General features: G+C 34.8%; 1 protein-coding gene across 1 annotated transcript; it reads left to right on the forward strand.

Annotated features, from left to right (window-relative positions):
- The first annotated feature begins 576 nt into the window (after window positions 1–576).
- On the forward strand, window positions 577–11,295 carry Nup62 (nucleoporin 62). Its single transcript, XM_028175381.2, has 13 exons — window positions 577–806; window positions 998–1,054; window positions 1,557–1,658; window positions 2,142–2,269; window positions 2,566–2,644; window positions 3,024–3,148; window positions 3,855–3,987; window positions 4,717–5,550; window positions 6,374–6,458; window positions 7,527–7,698; window positions 8,062–8,237; window positions 8,751–8,862; window positions 9,712–11,295. The coding sequence occupies exons 1-13, from the start codon at window positions 740–742 to the stop codon at window positions 9,868–9,870; spliced, it is 2,229 nt and encodes a 742-aa protein (XP_028031182.2). The 5' UTR covers window positions 577–739; the 3' UTR covers window positions 9,871–11,295.
- The last annotated feature ends 466 nt before the right edge of the window (window positions 11,296–11,761 follow it).

Below are 11,761 nucleotides of genomic sequence, written 5' to 3' on the forward strand. Positions count from 1 at the left end.
CAATATACCACCCGGTCAGGTCGCAGAGTCCACTTCTCCAAACCTTTCGACCTATGATAATTTTTCTCTTTTTCTGCGGATTCTCCTTCTCCGTAGGGGGGTGGTGTGGCGTTTTATTATGCGTAAGCCGGAACGCACGAGATGTGGGAAAAAGGATATAGTCTGTGAGGCATTACCTTTTTACCGCCAAATATGAAAAACAGAAAAATAATTTATAATGAGTTAAATAACTAATTTAATGTAATTACTTTATGCCGCTACAACAATAAAATTTATATTGTTCCAACTGTGGTGTTAATTACATAAAACACGACCAGGCGAAATAAAGAAGGGACTCTATATGAGCTCCCTCATGCCTTATCTTTCTTCTTTTGCCACGATTATCTTTCATATATTTTTCCTTTCCAACACTAATTTTCTAGAATTGGTTGCGATGAGGACACGGGAAAAAATATGCTTGCAATCTGCCTGGCTTGAGATCTCACACAAGGATTTCAATTCCAGTTTAAATCAATTGGCTACGTTTCTTTTGCCGGTCTGATCGGACATAACAAAAAGTGAGTTTTGACACATTGAAGTTTGAACGAATGATTAATATCTCGATAAATCTTACTGTTGATAAATTTTCTAACGGCGGCAAAGAGTACTATTACTAAACATTTATTGAAATATCTAAATATACATACTTTCATCATTTAAACTATTTTACTTTTACATAAGTTTATCTATAGTTTACAAAATGAGTTTTTCTTTTGGAACTACTACAACGTCGTCTAATACTTTTGGTACACCAACACCATCAACAGGTAAATTCTTTTTGGTTTGATTATCATGTTCCAATTTGAAGCTTTATAAATTGAAATACTCTAGAATACGATTCGAACTACGATATACTTATATGTTTTTTTAAACAATAATTAAATTGTAAATGTAAACAATATAACCACACTTTTTTCACGTTAAGATCAAAAAATTAATTAATTGGATTTAATTACAGGATTTTCATTTGGCAGCGGTGACGCTTCAAAGCCGTTATTTGGTGGATCCAACACAGGTACGATGCGTACAAAAACTTCCAATAACAAATACAAGCGAAATTTTAAATCTGTATTTTCGCGTTAAAATTTTACTGTCTATTTTTGTTACTTAACTTATTCACAGTGGTGCTGGTTTCTTAAACCAAGAGACATCAATATTTTCAGAAAAGATGAAGTATACCCATTAGATATCCAAACATGAATCGAATCCCAAAAAAAAAAGCATATCGACGCTTGAAAGGCAAACGTGACTAAGCGACATTAACTGCTTTGTACATAAATGATAGGCAATAACCATATTCGATGCGCAAAAAAATATATTTCTAGGTCTATTAAAATCATTTCAATCCTACAGCTACTAGCTAAATTCTACTACAGCTAGATTCGTTAAAATAAAATTTGTTTTCAGGTATTTCAACTTTAAATTAGTCTACTGTAAAGTTCACGCATTGTTGTTTAGTCACGTTTGCCTTTCAACTGTCGATATAGAAAATGCAAATAATATTTTTAATCTCTCAGAAAACAAAGCAACATTCAGCTTTACTAGTCCCACAACAAGTGCACCAGTATTTGGCAGTTTTGCATTTGGTGCTAAAACGACAAATGCAGCACCTTCACCATGTAAGTAATGGCCTTCGTTTACTTAACACTGAATATACTGTATGGTTGTAATTAAACCATAGCCAAAAGACATGCAAAAGATATTTAAACAACTATTAACACTCCTAGCTGACATGTGAAAAATTATTAAAAAAATAATGATTATCCATCAAAGGGGTTCTTAAATGATCAATATTTCATAGATATTTATTTACACTCAGATCCTAAGTTCTAAAAACAATTTTCATACAAGTTAAATTAAACTCCAGGAATGAATCTAACACTAAAATAGAATTGACCTACAAATAACAAAATAACATAGTGCTTAATCAAAATTATCACCACACTCTACTGAATCACATAATATAAGAGCTATGATCCTTTCCCGTACTGCTCTTTATAAACAGTGAGAACCTAGCTGCTCAAAAAGAGGCTTACATCAAACATTACGAAAAACATTCTACTCATAACAAATGCCTCTCACACTGATGTATTGTATGGCAGTTTCATCTCCATCTACAACAACTACAACTGCAGGCTTTGGAGCAAATAAGCCAACACCCTTTGGAGGTTTCACTTCACCTCCTAATCAGACAGTTGGCAGTTCTGCTTTTGGGCAAGCAACAAATCAGGTGTGTACAGTAATTTTGTTGGGAGCCTGTTAAACAAACTATTCGTCAGTTTGGTGTGATGTCTCCAGCTGCATTTATCGATCAATACCATATTGTGCATTTCATGAAATTAAGTGAAAAAAAACAGTTATATTTGTAAGTCAATAATGTTCTGCCATTGTTAAATAGTTGGGAAAAAAATGTTATCTTTTCTTTCTTAGTTCGAGAATGCTTACATTCTACATAACTCTTATATGTCGTTTACTGTGCTCCTTTGCATGTGTTAATGCCTTGTAATGCTAGTGAATATTTCACAGAATGCAGGACAGGCCCAGAATCTGTCGTTTGGTGCAACCACCACAGCACCACCGGCATTCGGTACACCTGCCACACAAGGTTGGTTATAAATATAATAATATTATAAATTTATTATTATAATGAATATATAAATGATATTATACTAAAATGACGATTATAATGGTAACACAGCTTAAGACCTGGATTGACAAATATAATTATTTTGACATGGCAGATGACATGGATAATTATAAATTTAAAATTAAAAAAAAGGATAATAATATTGCTTTTGTAAATGCACTAGCGCTCAGCTTTTGCTATTATGAAAAAGTTCAGAAAAGTTTTAAGTCATTGTTCCTTACAAACGAAATTTATAATTACTTCACCAGTACGTCTAGCTTGCATCGCATAGCCATCAGTAATAAAGTGAACAGAAATTTTAGGAAAAGGAAATGTATGAACAGGAAATTTGTTTTAGCTGCTGCCCCAGCATTCGGTTCCAGTGCGAATACAGGTTTTAGCTTCGGGAAGCCGGCATCAACGACAGCTGGCTTTAGTTTTTCAACACCTACATCTGGTTTCTCAGCACCGCAAGCTAGTACTGTAAGTTATTGTAACAATCCCAAAAAAAATCATTTTTAGATCATCTCCAGTTAATTCCTTTGTATTGTCTGTTATTTTTGTTGTTAAGTTTAAGGTACAAAGGTACCTATTCTAAATCCAACTTCTGATTACAATAATTTGTTGAAACCAGGAGACAGTGTCAGTCTGTATATTGTAGTTACTTAGCTGTAAGCATTGATGGCCATCTATACTATTTCTGCTGCAAAGCAATCATGCACTTTAATTAAAATTAAATAGTTATGAAAACTATATTACAAAGGTAATTGAAAGCCTTATAGCTAAAAGTATGCTCCACGAAACATTTAGGATTAGCTAACATTAACAGCAGCTCAAATGTAGCCAGGTTTTGTTGGTATTAGGGCATCTTCCGAGCCCACAAGGATAGGTACTACCCTGCTAATTATCCTGTTTGGAGAGTGGGGCAGCTACTATACTACAGAATATATTATTATATATATAATACTATACTACTATACTATAGACTTACGACTGATGCTTTAAGGTGTGTGGCGAAATTTACATTGTTAATGTTTATGGGCTCTGGTAAATGCCTAATACCAGTTGGATTGGAAACTCATTCTCCCGTCAAAGAATATAAAAAAAATATGATAAGAACAGAGATTATTTTCAATGCTTTCTTCTACCATATTTATTGATGGATTTCTTCATGTTGAAACATTTCCAGGCAACGACAATAGTACAACCGACTCTGCCAACGTTTGGTCAAACAACCGCAGCACCAGCCTTAGGACAGAGCTCATTTGGATCAACGGGCTTCAGTTTTGGCAGTAAAACCGCTATAACTACAACCAGTATCGGTTCGTATTTTGGTTTTGTATTATAATAAGTGATAAGTGATAATCTATTACAAAATTTAATAATAATAAAATGAAAAAAAAAAAAAGAATCAATGACTCTCTTAGAACATGAGGAAGTTTCTTTATTGCACCAGCAAGGAAATACATGGTTGAACAAAAACAAAAAACAAAATGTGGAAACTTTTTCGTTTCTGAGATTATCTTTACTTCTTATTGCAACCAAATAAAATATTCTTGAAATATTATTCAACCAATAATCAAAATTCGCTTGTATCCACTGACATCAAGGTTTATTCTATCCATTAATTTAATGGATGAAATTGTAAATTTAAAATTTAAGAAGTTGATGACAGTTTAAATTATCATTTACTAGTATATACAGCTCAACACAGTAGAAAATAATCATATTTTGTCTTAGCCTATTTATATCAATCAATCAATGACTCCCTTAATCCTGAACTTTTAGTGCTGTTGATTCATTTTGGTACGTTTTACAGAATAACTCTAAGTTCAGCCTTCTCTTACGTGGTCCACTGCTATCTATTTTTAGCAACCCTCCTCCAGTTGGGCCTGGCTGTCCACTTTATCTTATTCTCCCATCCCTTTGCTTCCTATCCTTTATTACTTTTACCGTTTCTAGGGTACCTACCATTCAGTGATAATGTTGTACCCCTTTTCTTGGGTATTTATATACAGATCACTTACAATTTAATATTTTTTTTGTTACAGTAACACCCGCACCAAGTTACAGTTTCGGTGGCAGCACATCTCAGCCAGCCTCTGGGCTTAATTTGGGTGGAACGAATTTCACTACCACAGCTCAAAGTAGCATACCGAGCTTCGGTACTACTACATCCGGACCCGGTGTAGCTTTCGGAACGTCTCCAGGTCAAACCACGACCGCGCTTAGTTTCAGTACACCATCGACCAGTGCGACGAGTGGTCTTAATTTTGGCACCGGCGTTGGATTCGGCACAACTACACAGAGTGCAACACTAAGTTTCGGCGCACCGACAACACAGACCACCGTAACTCAACCTTCCACTGGGCTTAGTTTCGGGGGGCAGACTTCTCAGGGCTCCGCGACCGGGCTTGGTTTTGGCACGGCTACTACAACCGGGTTAAACTTTGGAACGAGTACGGCAGCGGCCGCAACGACTTCGGGGCTTAGTTTCGGTGTTAGCTCAGCACCTAGTACTCAGGCAGCCAGGCTTAGTTTTGGTGTAAGTTCCACACCAAGTACACAAACAACAGGGCTCAGTTTTGGCGTCAGTTCCACGCCGAGTACACAAACGACAGGGCTTAGTTTTGGTGTGAGTTCCACTCCAAGTACACAAACCTCTGGTCTGGGATTTGGTGTCAGTTCCGCGCCAAGTACGCAAACGACTGGGCTTAGTTTTGGTGTCAGCTCCGCGCCAAGTACCCAAGCTACCACGCTTAGTTTCGGGGTAAGCTCGGCCACTACTCAGCCACCGACCACCGGAATCAATTTTGGAACCGGTACATCAGCCGGATTAACCTTCGGAACGAAAACTGTTACAACGACCGCTGTTTCTTCCGCACGTAAGTCATGCAGATGATAAACTAATTAAAAGTATTTTTTTTATTAATTTATTATTACGATTTTCGGATTTCCACTAATTCTTGGGTAGATTTTGTGAAGATCTATTTTCGGGGGTTTCAATTTCTTGATAAATTATAATATTATTTTATTATTTAAAGGCAACCTATAAATGGAGGTAGAAATCACAATAACTTTTCAAATCGTCATTTTTTTCTAAAATATTGCGTGCTACCAATACAATACCAGTGGATGCCACGGTCTTCCCTAACTCTTTTAGGCAATTAATAACGTTTCCCCTGTCATTTTTTTTTTGTTTTTTATTTTTATTGCTTATTAGACATCTACAAGGTAAATGTCGCCACCTTGAGATATGAGTTCTAAGGTCTCAGCATAGTTACAACGGCTGCCCCACCCTTCAAACCGAAACCCATTACTGCTTCACGGTAAAAATAGGCAGGGTGGTGGTACCTACCCGTTTGCTAAGAATATGTTGATATTCTCATTTCTTATCGGGTTCTGATCAATTATTACCTTACTTGCACTGAATAATCTGAAAATATTATATTGGAAAATATATTTGGTACTTACTTATATAAGTATATACACACTTTTGCTATGATGATATAGTTAAATACCATAAAATCTAGTTTGTTCACCAAACGTTGTCCAACGATACTTTGATGGCGTTAGCACGGTGTTAGGGCGTGATATTTGACAAGAAAGTATTATTAACCTTTGTGCGTTTTAAAATGTCATTGTAATCAGTGTCAGATATCGCTGTCAATGTCATTATTAAAGTTTGTAAATTTCGTTAAATTTCAGCATCCACTACCACCCCGTCTGGCATAACGGCACTGGGAAAAACTACAGCTTCAACTTCAATAATGCCCACTTTGACTACAACAACGTAAGTCGACTAACACTAGCTTATAAAAAGTACAGTGTGCTTAGTGAGAGTTTCTTACCGTTCTCGATAGCGTAAAAGGTAGCTCATATTTGTATGGAGTTGGATCGTTTGCGTACCTTTGCCGCTAGGGGCGCTGTTTTGTGGCAAATCATATTGTGCTTATAAAAAGTACAATTTTGTGTTAGATCATATTGTAAGCTTGCATAGGCAAGGACCTTCATCCTGCTTAGTTCTGCCGCAAAGCTGTCATGTGTTCTGGTTTGAACTGTGGTACATATTACACAATGATATTTAGACATTATGACCCAAGGTGAATGGCAGCACTGATATTGTGATGTCTGTACTCTGTGCTTTCCTGTTACCACACAATAAATACTAAGTAGATGGTAAGCTCATTCCAAAGTCCAATGCAGTAAAAAAAAAAGTACTGCTATTTAAATCCACTTTGGAATGGAACGGACTTATTCTTAAATGATAATAAACTAATGATTCCTTATGCTACAATATATAGACATAAAAATATCTGATAGTTAAGTAATTTTGCTGCACAGCATAGATGGAATTCATACCATATTAGACAACAGAAAAATTTGGAATATATCAAATATAAAGGTTCGGCAACTTTTTCTGGAGAAACTTAAAAACTTACAAATTTGACCCGCAATATAGTGTGTTTTAGGCTATATACTATTTTCTTGTACTATATATGTATATATTATTTTATTTCTCTGATAAATTTGTTATATTTTTATGTTGTGTTTAAGTGTGTATATGAATATGTATGTGAATATATGAGTATATGATAGAGTTTGTATATATGTACATTGTTGTATGTGATGATATATATATACCGTGTATGTTTGTATAGGTATGAAGTATTATCAGTTTGGTTATTTTCACATTAAGTAATGCACCTACCACAGGATTCTCTACACCACCCTTGGTTGACCGGTAGAGAATGCCTCAGGCATTAAGTCCGCCATTGTACTTCTGTGCATTAAGTTAAATAAATAAATTTTAATATCAGACGTGTTTGGGTATATGATGGCATCATTTTAAAATTTTTAGTACTGCAGTTGCACCAGTTCCACCTCAACCGATAACTTCGATAACATTTGCACAATTAGAGGAGAATATCAACAAATGGACCCTGGAATTGGAAGAGCAGGAACGGACGTTCATCAACCAAGCTACCCAGATTAATGCTTGGGACACATTACTAATAGCGAACGGAGAGAAGGTATGATCACATTTTTTTAATATTTATACTATACTAATATATATAAAATTGAATTGCTGTTCGTTAGTCTCGCTAAAACTCGAGAACGGCTGGACCGATTTGGCTAATTTTGGTCTTGAATTATTTATGGAAGTCCAGAGATAATAATTTTGTTTTCCCTTTGATGTGTCCCCCGTCGGACGGATTCCTTTTGTTTAAGTTTATTTTATACCAAAGTTTAAGTATTTTATTTATCGATTGAGGCACTACGAAGTCTGCCGGGTCAGCTAGTTCAAATATTAGAGAGAAGCAACCGAGAACATTCTAGCTTTTGTTTTAAACTATTCAGGATTATGACTTTTACCAATAATGCTTTTTCCACAGATCGTAGAACTAAACGAAGCAGTCGAGACAGTTAAAAACGAACAGCAATCACTGGAACATGAATTAGACTTTGTACTGGCACAACAAAAAGAATTGGAAGATCTATTAGGGCCGATGGAGAAACAGTTACTGCAAGAGAACAATGACCGCATTAAAGATCCGGAGAGAGAACATATGTTAGTGTTTTTTTTTTTTGCATAGAAATATGGATCTCAATTACAGAAGAAAGATATTATTATATAATCATGATTATAAACAACAATTATGTATAATGAAATAATCGTCTATCAGGTTTTACTGGTGATAGGACCTCTTGTGAGTCCGCACGGGTAGGTACCACCGCCCTGCCTAATTTCTGCCGTGAAGCAGTTATGCGTTTCGGTTTGAAGGGTGGGGCAGCCGTTGTAGCTATACTGAGACCTTAGAACTCTTATCTCAAGATGGGTGGCGGCATTGTAGATGTCTATGGGCTCCGGTAATCACTTAACACCAGGTGGGTCGTGAGTTCGTCCACCCATCTATGCAATAAAAAATAAAACAATTATCATGGCCTCAAATGACGTCACACCTAATGATGTTGTATTCATTTAAAATTTTGAAAGCCCCACATAGGAGCAGATTAAAAAAATCAGCTGTATACCGAGATGTTAACAATACTCAATAATAATTTTATTTCATTTCGTTACTAGGTATTCACTAGCGGAAAATTTGGATTCTCAACTGCATCAGATGTCGGAAGATCTGAAGGAAGTTATAGAGCATCTCAATGAGACAAACAGAAGTCAAGATGGCAACGATCCAGTAAGTGATTGTTTTGATTAAAAATGAAACGATTATTCCTTAAAGCAGGTTTTCAATATTTTTTTTTTATCCAAACTCTTTATTATTTCTACGTTAATTGTTACGCGCCACTACTGTCTTATTGCTGGTAGCTTAGGGCCACTTATCTATATATATAAAAATGAATTGCTGTCGTTAGTCTCGCTAAAACTCGAGAACAGCTGGACCTATTTCGCTAATTTTTGGTCTTGAATTTTTTGTCGTTTGAAGTCCAGAGAATTTTGTGTTTCCTTTGATGTGTCCCCCGTCGGACGGATTCCTTTTGTTTGTTTTAAGTTTATTTTATACAAAAGTTTAGGTCTTTTATTTCTCGATTGGGGCACTACGAAGTCTGCCGGGTCAGCTAGTTATTTATAAAAAATTGCTCTAAGTAAAAGAATAAACAGTAGTTTAAAAAACTAAAAAATACGCTTGTTGAATTTTCTATAAAAGCGTATTTTTTCGTTTTTTTTAAACTACTATTTATTTTTCATTTTTCAGTTGGAATTTCAATATTTGTCAACTTTTTTTTAAAATATTGTATTGTCATCGGTCCTTAATAAGTATACCAAAATTCGAGTTAATCCGACGTTTTGAAGGGGGTCAAAATCATGTTCAAAGATTCCGTTACATACATACATACGTCTGAAGCTAATAAAAGCGTATAAAAAAATTAATACATTCCAGTATAAAAGTTAATACATTTTTGAACTTTTAGATTGAATAGTACCCAGTATTTTAAATATTGAAAAGAAGCTTAATCTCTATCTATGCGTATTGAACTTATGCATTTTAAAATTACTCGAATAACTCAATATTTTTCTTTTTCAGATTGTCCAAATTGGTCGCATACTAAACGCTCACATGTCGTCGATGCACTGGGTAGACAACTCCATAGCTCAGATATCCAATAAGCTGGATCAATTGAAGAGCGTTCACGACACGCTCAGGAAGGATAACGAGAGATCATTTCAATTGACTTACAATTAATCGGTTTTTATGATATGTGTACGGCTGGTTCAGTTTTGTGATTTTTGTCGATTGTTTCTGGATGTCACTTTTAATAATTAATATGCTAACTGACATGTAGGTCACCGGTGCCCTACGCGGCGCACTGAAGTAATTATGGCGATTTCTCGCTTCAATGTCTTCTTAAAAAAAATCTTACTAAGGAATATCTAGCAAACTTTGGGAAAGACGAATCCGAAGATACTGAGAATTAACCTATTCCTAAGAGACCTAGAAGACTAAAAACATACATTAAAAAACAAAAGAAGGCAAATCGACATAATTACTTCAGTGCGCCGCGTAGGACACCGGTGACCTACAAGGCAGTTATCGTGTTAAGAACGCTTACAAGTACTCAGAATGTTTGTAAACTGTAATAGAAGAATATTTGTAATACAACTATATTACTATTGCAGTTTTACTATTGCAGTACTTAAAGTAGTGAATTGTATTGTTTGATTAACTAACGAATGCAGTACAATGCTGGACTTCTAACGTTTTCTTTTAAATAAATAATTGAAATAAATCTTATATTAAATAAAAATATTAATGTCGCATTACCGAATATCTAGCTTCTAAACTCAAGAATTGTACTTTACACGAATATTTATAACAACCTATTATTAAACAATCAGAGATAATGAAGGAGAACAATTAAAAATCTGTCGTGTAATAAAGGTAAATATTTTCAGTATTGCCCAAAAAAAAGAGGTCACTACTTTGTACAATGACGTCAACGTTCAAGAACCCGTTGCGAATGCTATACCAAAAAATGCTTAGAGTAGAATTCAATTATAATTTAAATGCACGTATAATTTATTTACATTCCTCATCATATTATTTATGATGCATGTCTATGTGTCCAAAAACACTTCACATTACGACGGTACCTAAATGTACTATGAGGATGAAAATGTGAATCAAATATTTTCATGAATCCCTTGTCTTTCGTACTATCAAATGCAAGTTCGCGATCAAACTGCATTATTACTATACATTATATTTTAGAAAATTGAGTAACATGGGTTCAAAGAATTTTAATTCAAATCACGTAATATGTTGTTACCCAAGCAAACAAACGAACGTAATTTGATTATATTGATGATCAGTGTGCTTAATGTGAGTTTTTTAACGTTCTCGATCGCGTAAAAGTTAACTCAAATCTGTATGGAGTTGGAACGTTTGCCGCTAGGGGCGCTGTTCCAACTGCATACAAATTTGAGTTAACTTTTACGCTATCGAGAATGTTAAAAACTCGCACTAAGCACACTTGCTAGTGACGAGGCCAGAAATGAAACACTCAATTAATATTTACAAATGAATGTGTCATTTATTAAAGACGTTAAAATGTTTTTGTTATGGCAACAAATGATTCAATAAATAAAAATAAAAAATATTATGTATCTATATAGTTTTTTTCTTGTTGTTATCAAATCCATCGATTTATTTCCCTCTACTTTATTTTTGCTGGCCCATTTTGACAGACTGACTATCGTCTCACAAATCATAGACCTATATAATAGGGACACGACATATTGTTCTATACGTACAATTGCTTATATAAATAGCACCCATTTTAAAAGCACACACATAAACATATATCTATCTCGTTCTTACTCAGCACTTTAACTCGCAGGAAAACAATATAACAGTATTTCAGTGCGTATGTACATAAAATGAAACATGAATATACGTAAATGTCTAATGAGGCCGAAAATCCGCCATGTTGAGCGCACCAAATGTCATTGTCACGTCAGTTCGGCCGTCTGTTTTGGGTTGTACATTAATTAATGACTTTGATATCGATTTAATATGATTGCTTATATAAAATTTTATGTTTTATCATGCTTAAAACATACAAAAATGATAATTA

The sequence above is a fragment of the Bombyx mandarina genome, chromosome 28, assembly GCF_030267445.1.
Source record: "Bombyx mandarina strain Sakado chromosome 28, ASM3026744v2".
Classification (NCBI taxonomy): Eukaryota; Metazoa; Arthropoda; class Insecta; order Lepidoptera; family Bombycidae; genus Bombyx; species Bombyx mandarina.

What these genes read in the sequence shown, in the direction of transcription:
- Nup62 (XM_028175381.2), top strand. Translation starts at nt 740, where the DNA reads ATGAGTTTTTCTTTTGGAACTACTACAACGTCGTCTAATACTTTTGGT. An exon ending in CCCACTTTGACTACAACAAC is followed by an intron (nt 6,459 to 7,526) that starts GTAAGTCGACTA and finishes TAAAATTTTTAG; the next exon opens with TACTGCAGTTGCACCAGTTC. An exon ending in GATCCGGAGAGAGAACATAT is followed by an intron (nt 8,238 to 8,750) that starts GTTAGTGTTTTT and finishes TTTCGTTACTAG; the next exon opens with GTATTCACTAGCGGAAAATT.